This window comes from Grampus griseus (assembly GCF_964374135.1).
Source record: "Grampus griseus genome assembly, chromosome: X".
Lineage (NCBI taxonomy): Eukaryota > Metazoa > Chordata > Mammalia > Artiodactyla > Delphinidae > Grampus > Grampus griseus.
In genome coordinates, this window is record NC_138999.1 from 47,336,494 (window position 1) to 47,353,391 (window position 16,898).

The following is a 16,898-nucleotide window of genomic DNA, read 5'->3' on the forward strand; positions in this document are numbered from 1 at the left end:
TAAGGCTGTCCAACTTTCCCAGCACCACTTGCTGTAGAGACTGTCTTTTCTCCATTGTATGTTCTTGCCTCCTTTGTCCAAGATTAATTGAAAGTAGGTGTGTGGGTTTATATCCAGGCTTTCTATTCTGTTCCATTGATCTATATGCTTTTGTGCCAAAAGAATCTTAATTAAAAATGTTTAATTTTTATGTTATGTATATTTTACCATATTTAAAAAACTAATAATAAAAGGAATGAGGAACCATCACCTCTACCTAGTTCCAAAACATCACCCCAAAGGGAAATACATACCCATTACGCATTAAGCAGTTAGTCCCTATGCCCTCCACCACCAGCACCTTTATGGCATCAATTTGCTTTCTGTTCCTGTGGGTTTACCTATTTTTGATATTTCATATAAATGAAATCTTTGCAAAATGTACTAAATACCACTTAATCATAGACTTTAAAATTGTTAATTTTGTGTTCAAATTTACCTCGCTTTTTTAATATATATACACACTACAATATATAAAATAGAGAAACAAGGACCCACTATACAGCACAGGGAACTCTACTCAATACTCTGTAGTAACCTGTATGGGAAAAGAATCTGAAAAAGAATAAACAGTATATGATGTATTTTGCTATACACCTGAAACTAACACAACATTGTATATCAACTATACTCCAATATAAAATATTTTTTTTAAAAGGGGGGGAATAATGAAATGTTCTATGTGTAGTGATATGGAAAGATCCCAAAACATATTGGGGGGTGGCAGGCTGCAAAATAGTGAGTATTGAACCTTTTCAATAAACCACGGGGAAAATGAGGGAAAAAAAGAAGCACTCTAGTGGAGTAAGATTTAGAAGAGGGCCTCTGGCTTTATTGGGCTGGGGGAGTGAGATGGGGAAGCTGTATCAAGCTCACCCTGTAGTCATTATTTGTCTTGGGCCTTATAGCATCCCTTAGGATGTGGCCTGACAGGTACTTCCTCTTTGCTCTGTTTCTCAGATTATTAAAATCAAGGCCAAGAGAGTTTAAGTGGGCTACCCAAGTTCCAGAGCAGCACTGTCTTCCAATATAACCTATGGCTCTTCCATATGCATTATCTCATTTCATTATCAGGGCAACACTGTAAGGGGCATTAAGGCTAAGAGAGGTTCAGTGAATTCACCCCAGTATCACAGAAGCAGTAGAGCCAGGATTCAACCCCTGTCTTAATCAGCTCAAGGAATATTTTCCTGAGTAAGTTTTTTCTAACCTCCCCAGTTAGATCTTTTCCTCTGGGCCCCCACATCACCCTATGGTCCATTCTGTCACAGCGCTTACAATGCACAGCTACCACTGATTTCTATTTCTGTCACTAGACTGCCAAGAGCTTGAGAGCAATGACCATATCTGATTCATCTTGTTAGCCCCATCCCCTAATATAGCGCACAACACATATTAGGAGTTAATAAATATTTGTTGAATGAATGAACAAATAAAGGGCAATAGCAAGAGCATCAACAGGTTAGTGACTTGTTTTTGATAACATAAAAATAGAAATAATAGACATGCCCAATGTCCAGGGAAAAGCATAACTTCGCATCCTTAGGTTCCTCACCCAGAATTGTGGCATAATTACTTTTCCCCCAGAATTCCATAGCCTTAAAACCATCATTCTCAGTGTCTGCAAAAAAGACCCAAAGAGCTGCTTTTCCTCCTGGAGGACTTAAAGGTTACATTCTAGTTGTTGCCATCAGAAAATAGCCCTGCAATTAAAATTAAGATGTTGGTGCTTTAAGCTTTTCCATGTTTTGGTGGTTATTGGCTTAGGATTGAGTCCCAAGAGTGGAATAATTAGGACAAAGGAAATGAACATTTTTATTGCTCTTGCTTCATATTGCCAAATCACTTTCCAGTAGGGGATCGTGCTGATTTACACTGAAGACCAATCTGAACCAGCCCCAAGGAAATCCAGATCTTGCCTGTTTACATTGCTGGTTTTCATTTCCCCATTCTGCAGTAGCTTGTTAATATTAGTTCTGACCTTTGGGGCAAGGCGAACACATGGTTGGCCTGAAGAGAAAAGGCTCTGGGTGACTCAGGAACTTCTTTGGCAGCTGATATTTCAACAGCGGGCACACACCCCCTCTTACCAAGGGTACTTCCCCAGCCTTCCCAGGGAGCCAACGAGTGCCTCCAGGCTCCCTGCTTGATGCCACTCTCTGTACCTGCTTTGGGGGTCTAAATGCAAGAGAGCCGTGTGTCGTGTATTGGATAACTAGCGATGGAAGAAAAAACCTCTAGGAGAACAGGTAGGTGAAACAGAAGGAAAAATAGATAGGAGTTAACACAAACCCAAATCCATTCTTTAGGCTCTCTGGAAAGTTTTCTTGGAATAGGTGGACACTCAAACTGTTCACTAAAGTGTATGGGAAGTTGGGGATAACATGATTTCTATATTTCATTATCTATCATCCATTCTGACGTGTCTTTGTGGAACACTGGCCCAAAGGGCAGTTCCCTAGCACTTTAGAAGTCTCTTTAACATGGTCTAGTCCAGTTTTGAATGAACTGGGTGATAGAGATTGTATCTCTTACCTCCCAACTGGTGTATAAAGTAGGGCTGGTTTGCTGTGACACTTTGAACAAGTCTTTTAGCTTCTCTGGGCTTCAATAGCCTCCTCACCAAAATGGAAATTGAAGTCCCTCCTATTTCCCTCAGAGGACTGTCACAAGGTGAAGAGGAGTGGGATGACAGGAACTAAAGCTCTTCTGAAATATTTCAGGACTTCCGTGCTCTGTCTTAGTGATCCTACTTTTTCTGTAGCCTCCACAGGCAATACCACACATAACCCTCCAGCTGCTCTTCTCCCTGAGTGACTATGGTCTGTGGAGGGCTACTCCTAGGACTAGGATAGAGCAAACTTTGGGCCCCAGGCATGGGGCTGAAAGTAGTAGGGGGATGGTGGGCCAGGGCAGTGGCCAAGGAGGAAGTGGATCCTAGGCTGCTGCCACAGAAGGCCTGATATTCACATATAGGCACCTGACCTGTAAGCATGCAATCTCCCCTCCTCACCCTAACACAAATGCATTCACACCCACACACTCGAAGAATTACCAATAAGAAGACCCCATTTGTGATTTTGATACCCATCAGTACTGTCTTGATACTGCTTTTAATGAGATTCTCCCATACACTCCATACTTTGGGAGGATGGTCAGGATCTGTGGGCCTCAGGTAGTCATACTTTATGCTTTTCCTCCATAGAGTTAACCCCAAATTAGAATTTGTGACTCAGCTCTTGGTCTTGAGTGAGTCTCTGATACTGAGTGAACAATTTTTTCTGTAACCATTAATTGGAACTTTTTTCTGGGGGGGGGACTTCATTCTTTTGTTCTTTCTGTTCTGCCCCATTCAGGGTTGAGAAACTTTCTAGATCCTACTACCACCTTCTACCTTCAGACCAAGTTAGTTCCCCCACCCAGTTCCCTGGATAGCTCTCTTTTTATAAAATTTACCTTTGTTGAATGGGGATTATTTGTACACATGTTCATCTCATCTAGGGCAGAGAGATGTAGATTGAGCAAGTCTCCTCTGTGCCAGGGCCTGAGCTGGACACCTGGAAACAGATCACAGATAACTGAGATCCAGTCCCATCCTTAAGGAGCTCACAGTCTAGTAGGAAAGTAGACCGGTAAAAGGTGGATACTTGCACAGATAAACAGAAGCATATAGGCAATGTGGGAACCAAAGACAAGGCTTCTCAGAGGAGGTGAGCATTGAGCCTGGCCTTGAAGAGTGAGTCAGATTTCACTGAGAAGGGAAGGGAAGAGAAGGCATTCCAGGCTGAGCAAAGGCCCAGAGGCAAAAAAGTACACAGTAAGTTTGGGGGCCTAGTGAGTCAGCTGGCACAATTTAACCACAGGGGTCTAAAGAGAGACATGACTGGAGAGACACGTTTGATTGAGAAGAGCCAGGGCTGAGGCCTTCCCATAAAGCTTGTTTAGTTTTCCTACTTCTGGGGATCAGAATTGATAACAGTGGTTAAAACACACACACACGCACACACACACACACACACACACACACACTCAGTTCCAGGTAGTTTTAAGTTGGGTTTTCAAGCCTGGATCCTAAGTTTACCCTTTCAGACCTTGTCAAAAGCCCACTAAGCTCCTATCTCAGATTTCCTGCTGCTAAATTTATCTTTCTGCCTCTTGGCAGGGTCATGAGGACAAAACTGTAAACATAGAAGAGGGGTTCATGTGACTGGATTGATTACCTCGGACAAGCCACTTCCCCTCCCTAGACCTCAGTTTCCCTGTGAGGCTAGTGAGAATGTTTGGAAGGAGCAACTATGATGAGGAATATGTTTCTTTGTGGGCCATGGAAAACATACATGTAAAGGGTTATTATTCAGATTACTAGCCTTAGCAGAGTGATACCAGTTAGGAGACTTATTACGATTAAGAGAGTTGCATGTCTTCCAAACTCTAGTTCTAAGACTCTAAATGTTCTGAGCTAATCTAGAAGACCACATTCTTAAATCAAGCTTGATTGATCAGTTAACCAAAGAAAAACCCTGGACTGGAGAAATCAGATCCCCAGTGTTCTATTTCTAACTTGGTGACTTAATTTACTATAGGATCTTAGGAAAATACTTCCCTCTCTAGGCTTCCATCTTCTTACCTGAGAGGGTTGGATGCAATGATTTCTAGGGGACTTCTGTATCACAAAACCAAAAAAGTAAAAGTGAATTCATCTTTCTAACTGATTGGCATGAGCTCTTTATTTATTATAAATGTTAACCCTTTGTCATAATTTTGTAAGTTTCCTTTACTGAGTGTTTCCTGAATGCTCAGCATTACACCAGAAGTTGCATATTAGCCAAGGAGGTAACTGACCTTTTACTTCACAAAGGGAATCAGTGTTAGGTAATATATAATGAACATTTTCCAGGTTACTTTATATGTGTTAACACATTGAATCTTCAACAACCCTAAGGGAGTAGGTACTCTTATGAGATGAAAACACCACGGCACTGAAAAATTAAGTCTTCTACCCAGCGTGTCATAGCAAGGGGCAGAGGTGGGATTCCACTCCAGTAGTGTGACTCCAGAGCTCATTGCTTTTAACCACTGTTATCCACTGCCTCAGTAGATTCATTTAGAAGGGCAGGCTTTGAAATGTATTGAAAGTTTGGTATGATTTATACACAACAAATGGAGGGAATCTAACCCTTATGTAGACTAGGATTCTGAGAATATATTTTAGGGAACTTCTTAAAAGGCAAAGTGGAGCTGAGAGCATTGGAGGTCAGGGATTGGAGATTGCTATCCCCATGAGATTGCCCCAGTGTTGCCCAGCTCAGTGGAAGAAATTGAGCTTTCTTGTAGCCAATCACTGGAGGTTCATCAAGGGGTGGGAAGGTTGCAAAAGAATGAAGTAAGAGCACACTTGGACGTCTTCCAGGTAAGCTATGCTGTTAGATGAGTACTACACATAAAAGCTTCAAAACAACCAGGGGAATGGGGGAGGGTAAAGCAGAGACATCTGGGTAGGATGGCTCTGGCCTATGGACTTGTCCTACTTTGAGGCCATTGCTCCCAACTCACCACACTCTGCCTGCTGCAGCCTCCCCCGCTAAGCCTCCATCCCCATGACTTGGCATGAAGAACTTTAGTATGGTTCTGGGTCAGATCACAATGCCTTTCTCCCTAGGGGACCTGATGGCAGTTGGCAGTCATGTGAACAGTGCTTATCATCTCTCCCCCTAGCAATGGCTGCATTCACTTCTCTTCCCAAGGTGTCCGATTTACTCTGATTTATTTAGCTTTGGCTGGAGAGAGCATAAAGATGATCAGATAGTGCCCATCTCTCCGAGAGTGTCCTGGGTAGCACATTTTAGGAGAGAGAGGCCCTTCAGTAGGAAAGGTAGCAGAATTCAGGGAAGACAAAGGTTGCAATGCCATTTGCGGGGGAGGGCATTGAGGCAGTAAACCTTCTACTTCCAGTTCAGACCTAAGATTGCTAGCTCAAAACATTGCGTTTTTCAATAGGGACTTTGTGCTTGTGTATTTGTACTTGGGAATCTTGCATTTCTGATGTGGATCTCTGTTTCTGGGTTGGAATTTGACATTCTACTTGGGCCTGTTTTTTTATTTTGAAGCTATGAAAGCTGCTGAGATCTGCCTGCATCACCTTTGCCTCCCCACCTCACACAGGATATAAGCACATGATCTTCGGTCTTTTATTTGCATACTCTACTAGTCCTGTCTTCATTGGAGGGAAGTGACTGGCCAGACATGGGCTGTCTTGCTGGCTGTCTTCCTTGCTGGGCTCCAACTTATCTCTTATGTACACAGCCCTTGGAGTTCAGAGGCCTCTGCTGACCTCTGTCCAACCTCTCCTCTGCACCCAGGCCCCCACTGGTACATACAGGAGCAGAGGCAGACAAGTCAGGCAATGACTAGGAGACAGGAGAGGGGCTGGAGACAGGCTGCTAGAGAGCTCAGAACCCCAGCACACCTCCTTGTCCCAACTCTGTCCACCACCTGCTGTGACCACAGCAACAGAAGAGACAGCTAATAAGACAAAGTGAGGCCCGGTACCTTGAGGACAGTGGTGTCATTAGCTGCGACGCCTAGGATGTCTCGAGAGATGGGAGAACTCACCCAAACCAGATTGCAGAAGATCTGGATTCCACACAACGGTGGCAACAGCAGGCTGCAACGCAGGAGGGGCTGTAAGTGGGGTTTGCTTCCGTGGGCTTCAAGGTGGTGGTGGTAGAGTGGATGTAGAAGAGCAAAGGATATTCCCCCCAACCACGCCCACCCCAACCTGAAAGTTGGAATAGATGAACAGCTGGATGAAATAGCTGTAGGATAGATAACAAGAGGCTAATGTCAAAAAGGTAGAGAAAGAAAGATAGAAAGAGAGAGATGAAGACAGAGAAAGAATGAGGATTATATAAAGACCATCATAATCAGAGGGATTTTTGACTAGGAATTTTTTTCTTTCTTCACCAGAGCTTGTTTGGAATACTTCTTATTGGAAATTTGATGTTTCTAGTTCAATGTTAGCCTAAATGTTTTATTTTGGTGACATCAGTGAAGTGTCTGGAAATTAGTACTGTCTGATAGTGCTTGGGTGAAATAAGGTGATGGTTCCTGGCATTGTTTCTCAGAGGACAGGTGATGGGTACACAACAGTACCGTATCATTGGTCGGTTTTGCTCCTCCCCTTTCTCAGGCCTCTTCTAATAAGCCTCTGACTGGGTTGGGAAAGGCTGGGTGTCCTGTGTCCTGCATTGCCTTCTTGGCACATATGGACACTTTTGCTGCTCTGGGGAGTTGAGGGAGAAGACATTCAGGGAAAGCCTGCTGGTGTAATGTTCACTTTGAAAATTTAAGAAAGAGCAGGTTCAAAGGGGAAGCAAACAAAACCTGTAAAATATATTTTTTAAGTAGACTATACCATTTCCAATAGATAACAGTGTACAGTTGTGGATCAAGGTGCTGCCAGCCCAAGAATGTTGGCCTGAGGAGCCATAAGGTGTGCAGAGATAAGACAGCTGTGGAGTGTGGGACCCAGACATCTCAAGGACCAACTGACCAAGCTTCCACTATGCTAATTCTAGAGGAGGTCCAGGCTCAGGGCTAGTGAGGGGAGGATCCAGGAAGATGTAGGATGTTAAATATACTATGTAGAATGGAGGCTGTGGATAGAGGGAGAGGGGTAAAAACCAACCTCCTGTTCTTCTTCCTCCTCCTCTCCACCAGCAGTTTCAATCTCTCATCTGGTGATCTAGGAGCCTGGATGAGACTGAGAATTACACCCCACCCTCACTCACCAAGCCACTCTGTCCTTTCTAAGGGGCTGTTGGGTTTAGCTGGCAAGCAGGCAAGCCACTCTCTGCATACCTGGGTCCTCCATTGTTAGGACCCTTATATTCCTGGGAACTCTGTCTTTCAGATTGGAGAAATAATAGATATAAATCACCTATTATAGTGTTTGTCATATAGAGGGTGCAAAATAAATATGTGCTCACTTTATTTCTGAGCCCGTCTTTCCTCAGCTGGAAGACAGAATTAATACCTACTTCCCCATGTTGTTGAGGTGATTCAGTGATTCAGACTGCCTAGCTTTGAGTCCCAGCTCTGCCACCTCCTGCCTCTGTGACCTTGGACAATTCTCTTAACTTACCTGTCCTTCCATTTCCTCACCTGTCAAAAGAAGTTAGTAATAGTGTTGTGAAGATTAGAGAACTAAAGCATATAAAATGCTTAGAAGAATGTCCGGTGCATAGTAAATACTCAATAAATCTTATTATTATTATTATGATTATTTAAACAAGAAGGTGGGTGTGTGGTCTTTTTGCCCATCATATCCCCAGCATCAAGCCCGAAGCCTGGCACATAGCAGATACTCAGTAAATGGTCGCTCTGTGCTACTTCCACTCTACCACTCACCATAGCCAAGCATGGGGCTCTGTGTATACAAGACAGTAACTCATTAGTGATTGACTGAATTATGTCAGACCGCAGATATAATAAACTTAGCTAGTGCCCTGGGCAATGTCTGCCTCACCTCCCTTGCTGAGGAGGCCAGGTTATTTACCCCAGAAAGATCTGAATTACCTCCTGCTCGGAGCATTCTCTCTAGAAGACCTGCCCACCCCCACAGTGGGCAGTGGGGGAGGGGATGCACACAATCACTTAATGACGGTTTTGAGGATTAAATGCATTAACGTGTGTAAAGTGCTTGAACAGCTGTGTATATTCATCTGTGACTTGGTTTTTCGCATTCAGTGTTATGTTTTTTTGTGCCATGTATAATATTGTTGCATGCAGTTGGTTTATTCTCCTTGCTGTGTAATATTACATTTTGTGAATATCCCATGATTTACTTATCCATCTTACTATTGATGTACCTTTAGGTAGTTTCGTTTTGGGTTATGAACAATTATGCAATGAGGATTTTTGTCCCCATAAATTTTGGAATCACTTTTTCAAGTTACACACACACACACACACACACACACACACACACCTTTTGGGATTTTGATTGGAATTACAGTCAATCTGTATATCAATTTAAGGAGAATTAACATTTTGTGATATCGAGTCTTCTGTAAACATGGTGTGCCTCTCTATTTAGACTTTTTCGATGTTATTTGAGTGAAGTTTTATAAGTTAAAAGGGCTTATACATCAGTATAAGACTTTTTTTGCTTATTTTTGTTGCTATTGTATACCTTTTTAGAAAATTACATTTTATACCAATTTATTGCTAATGAGTACAAACATAATTGTGGTTTTTTCGTATATTGCATTTGCAACTAGCAAACCTGATAAACTTTCTTATTAATTTTGATAATTTATATGTAAATGACAGTTTTCTTTTTTCCCTTCCAATCCTTATTTTTTAAAATCTCTTTTCTTATATTACTGCACTGCTAGGACCTCCTACCTTTGATACATGCGCACCAACGTCGAATAGAAATGTTAGTATTGTGCATGTTTATGTTGAACCTAATTTTAAAGGTAATGCTTTTAAAGTTTCACCATTGAGTAAGTTTGCTATAATTTTTTTTGTAGATACCATTAACAGGTTAAGAAAGTTCCAGTTTGTTCTTAGTTTGCCAATAGGACTTTTTTTTACTCCTATCTACTTTATTTACTATTATTATTAGCCAATAATAATTATTTAACAAAAGATTTACCTTCTTAGCAATTTTTAATGTGTACAATATTATTAACTGTAGGCACTATGCTGTACAGTAGATTTCTAAGATGTATTTTTCTTGCAAAAACAAAACTTTGTACCATTTGACTAATACCTTCTCATTTCCCCTGCCCCATCCTAGCCCTTAGCAACCACCATTCTATTTTTTGCTTTTATGAGTTTGACATTTTTAGATCCTAAACATATGTGGTATCAAGCAGTATTTTTCATTCTGTTCTTGGTTTACATCACTTAGTATAATATTCTCCAGTTTCATCCATGGTGTTGCAAATGGCAGGATTTCTTTCTTTTTAAAGCCTGAATAATATTCCATTACATATATGCATATATATGTACATTTCCTTTATCCATTCATTCACCAGTGGGCACTTAGGTTACTTCCATATCTTGACCATTGTGAATAATGCTGCTGTGAATATGAGAGTGTAGGTATCTCTCTGAGATACTGATTTCAATTTCTTTGGATATATACCCAGAAAGGAGATTGCTGGATCACATAGTAGTTCTCTTTTTAACATTTGGAGGATTCACCATACTGCTTTCCATAGCAACACCGATTAACATTCCCACCAACAATGTATGAGGTTTCCCTTTATTTCCACATCCTTGTCAACAGTTGTATTTCATTTTTTTAGGATAGCCATCCTAACTAGTGTAAGATGATATCTCACTGTGGTTTTGATTTGCATTTCCTTGATAATTGATGATGTTGAACATCTTTTCATATACCTGTTGTCCATCTGTATGTCTTCCTTATAGAAATATCTATTCAGGCTCTTGCCCATTTTTAAAGTAGGTATTTGGTTTTTTGGCTGTTGGGTTGTAGTATTTCCCTATATATTTTGGATATTAACTCTTTATCAGATATAAGGTTTGCAAACATTTTCTACCATTCCACAGGTTGGCTTTCATTTTGTTGTTTCCTCTGCTATACAGAAGTTTTTAATTTTATGTAGTCCTACTTATATATTAGGATATTTTAAAGATGAGTAAATGTTGAATTTTATAAACATGCCTTCTGTATCCACTGAGATGACAGGTTGATTTTCTATTTTAATCTGTTAATGTGAATTACATTAGAGGTTTTTCTTGTTTGGAACTTATCTTGCAATCCTAGGATAAATAAAAACTGCTGGATTTAGTTCATTAATATTTTGTTCAGGAATTTGGCATTTTGTTTATGAATGAGAGTGACCTGTACATTTTCCATTCTCATAGTTCCAGGTCCCTGTTTGACTTTTGTGTCATAAAATGAAGTGGGAACTATTTCCTTTCATTCTATTTTCTCACAGAGTTTGTCCAAGGAACTATTCGTTCTTTAAATATTTAGCACAACTTCCAGGTAAAAATATCCGGGCTTGGTGTCTTCTTTGTAAGAAAAATTTTAATGGATACAGCCTTTTAAATAGCTATAGAATCATTCCAGTTTGCTATTTCTTCTTGTCAGTGTTGTTAAATTACGGTTTTCTAGGAATTTTTCTATTTCATGTCATTTTTCAAATTTATTTGCATAAACTTCTTATCTCCATATTTTTAAAAATCTCTGTTGCATTTATATCCTCTTAACCTTGTTTATTTGTACCTTCTCTTTCTTCCTCTTGATCAATCTTGCCAAAAGTTTGTCACTTTTATAAGTTTTTTAAAATAGTCAACTTTTGGCTTTCTGATTCTTTCTGTGATGTTCTTTACTTTTTATTTAGCTATTTTCCTTATCATTATTCTTTTCTTTTCACTTTACTTGGATTTATTCTGTTGTTCTTTTTTTTTTTTAACATCTTTATTGGAGTATAATTGCTTTACAATGGTATGTTAGTTTCAGCTTCACAACAAAATGAATCAGTTATATATACACATATATTCCCATATCTCTTCCCGCTTGCGTCTCCCTCCCTCCCACCCTCCCTATCCCACCCCTCCAGGCGGTCACAAAGCACCGAGCTGATCTCCCTGTGCTATGCGGCTGCTTCCCACTAGCTTGAGGCTATGGGGAGGGGGAAGGGTAAACTGTGACAAAGCGATAAAGAGGCATGGACATATATACACTACCAAACGTAAGGCAGTTAGCTAGTGTTGTTCTTTTTTTAATTTCTCGAGTTGGATGCACAGCTTATTAATTTTCAGACTTTCTTCCTTTTGAATATAAGCATCTGATTGTATAATTGGCCTACTAAACAGGGCTGATATTCCACAGATGCACAATTGTATGGACATATGAATTTTAAAACTATTTCCAGACCATTTGGTAAATACACACTGCTCCAGGCTTTCTTAGTTTCTCCATCACTTACCCAGTAGCCCTGGCCACCTCAGTCCCTTTCCCAGGACTGCTAAGACCTACAGATTATCATCCAGCAACTAAAGGGTTAATGCCTAACACAGAAGGAGGCCTCTACCAATTGGTGCCAAGCCCTTGGGCCAGCTTCTGTTTTGACAGATCAGTGCCCTTGCCATTTCCAATTTAATTCCATTCTCCTTAGAGAACAAACTTTGTAAGATTTCAATTGTTTGAAATCTATCGAGATTTGCTTTATGGACAAACGTGTGATAATTTTTGGTAAAAATTCCATGAGAACTTGAAAAAAATGCACATTTTACAACTGGGTTCAGAGTACTATATACTTCAATTAAGTCATCTTTGTTAATCTGGCTCAAATGCTCTATATTCTTCCAGAATGTTGTCTGCTTGTTGATATGGAAAATTTGTTAATGTCTCCTTGTAACTATGTCAATTTTTAAAAAAATCTTTATTGGGGTATAATTGCTTTACAATGGTGTGTTAGTTTCTGCTTTATAACAAGTGAATCAGTTACACATATAAATATGTTCCCATATCTCTTCACTCTTGCATCTCCCTCCCTCCCACCCTCCCTATCCCACCCCTCCAGGCGGTCACAAAGCACCATGCTTCCCACTAGCTATCTACCTTAAGTTTGTTAGTGTATAAATGTCCATGCCTCTCTCTCGCCCTGTCACAGCTCACCCTTCCCCCTCCCCATATCCTCAAATCCGTTCTCCAGTAGGTCTGTGTCTTTATCCCTGTCTTACCCCTAGGTTCTTCATGACATTTTTTTTTCTTAAATTCCATATATATGTGTTAGCATACGGTATTTGTCTTTTTCTTTCTGACTTACTTCACTCTGTATGACAGACTCTAGGTCTATCCACCTCATTACAAATAGCTCAATTTTGTTTCCTTTTATGGCTGAGTAATATTCCATTGTATATATGTGTCACATCTTCTTTATCCATTCATCCGATGATGGGCACTTAGGTTGTTTCCATCTCCAAGCTATTATAAATAGAGCTGAAATGAACATTTTGGTACATGACTCTTTTTGAATTATGGTTTTCTCAGGGTATATGTCCAATAGTGGGATTGCTGGGTCATATGGTAGTTCTATGTGTAGTTTTTTAAGGAACCTCCATACTGTTCTCCATAGTGGCTGTACCAATTCACATTCCCACCAGCAGTGCTAGAGTGTTCCCTTTTCTCCACACCCTCTCCAGCATTTATGGTTTCTAGATTTTTTGATGATGGCCATTCTGACCGGTGTGAGATGATATCTCATTGTAGTTTTGATTTGCATTTCTCTAATGATTAATGATGTTGACCATTCTTTCATGTGTTTGTTGGCAGTCTGTATATCTTCTTTGGAGAAATGTCTATTTAGGTCTTCTGCCCATTTTTGGACTGGGTTGTATTTTTTTTGTTATTGAGCTGCATGAACTGCTTGTAAATTTTGGAAATTAATCCTTTGTCAGTTGCTTCATTTGCAAATATTTTCTCCCATTCTGAGAGTTGTCTTTTGATATTGTTTATGGTTTCCTTTGCTGTGCAAAAGCTTTGAAGTTTCATTAGGTCCCATTTGTTTATTTTTGTTTTAATTTCCATTTCTCTAGGAGGTGGGTCAAAAAGGATCTTGCTGTGATTTATGTCATAGAGTGTTCTGCCTATGTTTTCCTCTAAGAGTTTGATAGTTTCTGGCCTTACATTTAGATCTTTAATCCATTTTGAACTTATTTTTGTGTATGGTGTTAGGGACTGATCTAATCTCATACTTTTACATGTACCTGTCCAGTTTTCCCAGCACCACTTATTGAAGAGGCTGTCCTTTCTCCACTGTACATTCCTTCCTCCTTTATCAAAGAAAAGGTGATCATATGTGCGTGGGTTTATCTCTGGGCTTTCTATCCTGTTCCACTGATCTATCTTTCTGTTTTTGTGCCAGTACCATACTGTCTTGATTACTGTAGCTTTGTAGTATAGTCTGAAGTCAGGGAGCCTGATTCCTCCAGCTCTGTTTTTCGTTCTCAAGATTGCTTTGGCTATTCGGGGTCTTTTGTGTTTCCATACAAATTGTGAAATTTTTTGTTCTTGTTCTGTGAAAAATGCCAGTGGTAGTTTGATAGGGATTGCATTGAATCTATAGATTGCTTTGGGTAGTAGAGTCATTTTCAGAAGGTTGATTCTTCCAATCCAAGAACATGGTATATCTCTCCATCTATTTGTATCATCTTTAATTTTTTCATCAGTGTCTTATAATTTTCTGCATACAGGTCTTTTGTCTCCTTAGGTAGGTTTATTCCTAGATATTTTATTCGTTTTGTTGCAATGGTAAATGGGAGTGTTTTCTTGATTTCCTTTTCAGATTTTTCATCCTTAGTGTATAGGAATGCCAGAGATTTCTGTGCATTCATTTTGTATCCTGCTATTTTACCAAATTCATTGATTAACTCTAATAGTTTTCTGGTAGCATCTTTAGGATTCTCTATATATAGTATCATGTCATCTGCAAACAGTGACAGCTTTACTTCTTCTTTTCCAATTTGGATTCCTTTTATTTCCTTTTCTTCTCTGATTGCTGCAGATAAAACTTCCAAAACTATATTGAATAAGAGTGGTGAGAGTGGGCAACCTTGTCTTGTTCCTGATCTTAGTGGAAATGCTTTCAGTTTTTCACCTTTGAGGATGATGTTGGCTGTGGGTTTGTCATATATGGCCTTTATTATGTTGAGGAAAGTTCCCTCTAGGCCTACTTTCTGAAGGGTTTTTATCATAAATGGGTGTTGAATTTTGTCAAAAGCTTTTCCTGTATCTATTGAGATGATCATATGGTTTTTCTCCTTCAATTTGTTAATATGGTTTATCACATTGATTGATTTGCGTATATTGAAGAATCCTTGCATTCCTGGAATAAACCCCACTTGATCATGGTGTATGATCCTTTTAATGTGCTGTTGGATTCTGTTTGCTAGTATTTTGTTGAGGATTTTTGCATCTATGTTCATCAGTGATATTGGCCTGTAGTTTTCTTTCTTTGTGACGTCTTTGTCTGGTTTTGGTATCAAGGTGATGGTGGCCTTGCAGAAGGAATTTGGGAGTGTTCCTCCCTCTGCTATATTTTGGAATAGTTTGAGAAGGATAGGTGTTAGCTCTTCTCTAAATGTTTGATAGAATTCACCTGTGAAGCCATCTGGTCCTGGGCATTTGTTGGTTGGAAGATTTTTAATCACAGTTTCAATTTCAGTGCTTGTGATTGGTCTGTTCATATTTTCTATTTCTTCCTGATTCAGTATTGGCAGGTTGTGCATTTCTAAGAATTTGTCCATTTCTTCCAGGTTGTCCATTTTATTGGCATATAGTTGCTTGTAGTAATCTCTCATGATCTTTTGTATTTCTGCAGTGTCAGTTGTTACTTCTCCTTTTTAATTTATAATTCTATTGATTTGAGTCTTCTTCCTTTTTTTCTTGATGAGTCTGGCTAATGGTTTATCTCTTTTGTTTATCTTCTCAAAGAACCAGCTTTTAGTTTTATTGATCTTTGCTATTGTTTCCTTCATTTCTTTTTCATTTATTTCTGATATGATTTTTATGAATTCTTTCCTTCTGCTGACTTTGGGGGTTTTTTGTTCTTCTTTCTCTAATTGCTTGAGGTGCAAGGTTAGGTTGTTTATTCGAGATGTTTCCTATTTCTTAAGGTAGGCTTGTATTGCTATAAACTTCCCTCCTAGAACTGCTTTTTTTTTTTTTTTTTTTTTTTTTGCAGTATGCAGGCCTCTCACTGCTGTGGCCTCTCCTGTTGCACAACACAGGCTCTGGACACGCAAGCTCAGTGGCCATGGCTCGCGGGTCTAGCCGCTCCGCGGCATGTGAGATCTTCCCAGACCAGGGCACGAACCCGTATTCCCCTGCATCGGCAGGCGGACTCTCAACCACTGCGCCACCAGGGAAGCCCCCTAGAACTGCTTTTGATGAATCCCATAGGTTTTGGGTCATCGTGTCTCCATTGTCCTTTGTTTCTAGGTATTTTTTGATTTCCTCTTTGATTTCTTCAGTGATCACTTCGTTATTAAGTGGTGTATTGTTTAGCTTCCATGTGTTTGTATTTTTTACAGATCTTTTCCTGTAATTGATATCTAGTCTCATAGCGTTGTGGTCGGAAAAGATACTTGATACAATTTCAATTTTCTTAAATTTACCAAGGCTTGATTTGTGACCCAAGATATGATCTATCCTGGAGAATGTTCCATGAGCATTTGAGAAAAATGTGTATTCTGTTGTTTTTGGATGGAATGTCCTATAAATATCAATTAAGTCCATCTTGTTTTAGGTATCATTTAAAGCTTGTGTTTCCTTATTTATTTTCATTTTGGATGATCTGTCCATGGGTGAAAGTGGGGTGTTAAAGTTCCCTACTATGAATGTGTTACTGTCAATTGCCCCTTTTATGGCTGTTAGTATTTGCCTTATGTATTGAGGTGCTCCTATGTTGGGTGCATACATATTTACAGTTGTTATATCTTGTTCTTGGATCGATCCCTTGATCATTATGTAGTGTCCTTCTTTGTCTCTTCTAATAGTCTTTATTTTAAAGTATTGTGTCTGATATGAGAATTGCTTCTCCAGCTTTCTTTTGGTTTCCATTTGCATGGAATATCTTTTTCCATCCCCTTACTTTCAGTCTGTATGTGTCTCTAGGTCTGCAGTGGGTCTCTTGTAGACAGCATATATATGGGTCTTGTTTTTGTATCCATTCAGCCAATCTATGTCTTTTGGTGGGAGCATTTAGTGCATTTACATTTAAGGTAATTATCGATATGTATGTTCCTATTCCCATTTCCTAAATTGTTTTCGGTTCATTATTGTAGGTCTTTTCCGTCTCTTGTGTTTCTTG

General features: G+C 39.6%; 1 protein-coding gene across 14 annotated transcripts in view; it reads left to right on the plus strand.

The window, feature by feature from the left end:
- Nucleotides 1-2,133: 2,133 nt before the first annotated feature.
- PFKFB1 (6-phosphofructo-2-kinase/fructose-2,6-biphosphatase 1) overlaps nucleotides 2,134-16,898 on the plus strand; it is a 182,598-nt gene continuing 167,833 nt past the window's right edge. For 9 of the 14 annotated variants that reach the window (XR_014298459.1, XR_014298460.1, XM_082680687.1 and 6 more), the window contains exons 1-2: nucleotides 2,150-2,288; nucleotides 6,147-6,722. Coding sequence is in view for 12 of the 14 variants with exons in the window: in XM_082680687.1 (XP_082536813.1) it covers nucleotides 6,626-6,722 (97 nt within the window). In the remaining 2 variants the exon portion in view is untranslated. Of the gene's footprint in view, nucleotides 2,289-6,146; nucleotides 6,723-16,898 lie in introns of those variants that run through there. The other 5 variants (XM_082680688.1, XM_082680680.1, XM_082680681.1 and 2 more) reach the window with 2 other exon arrangements.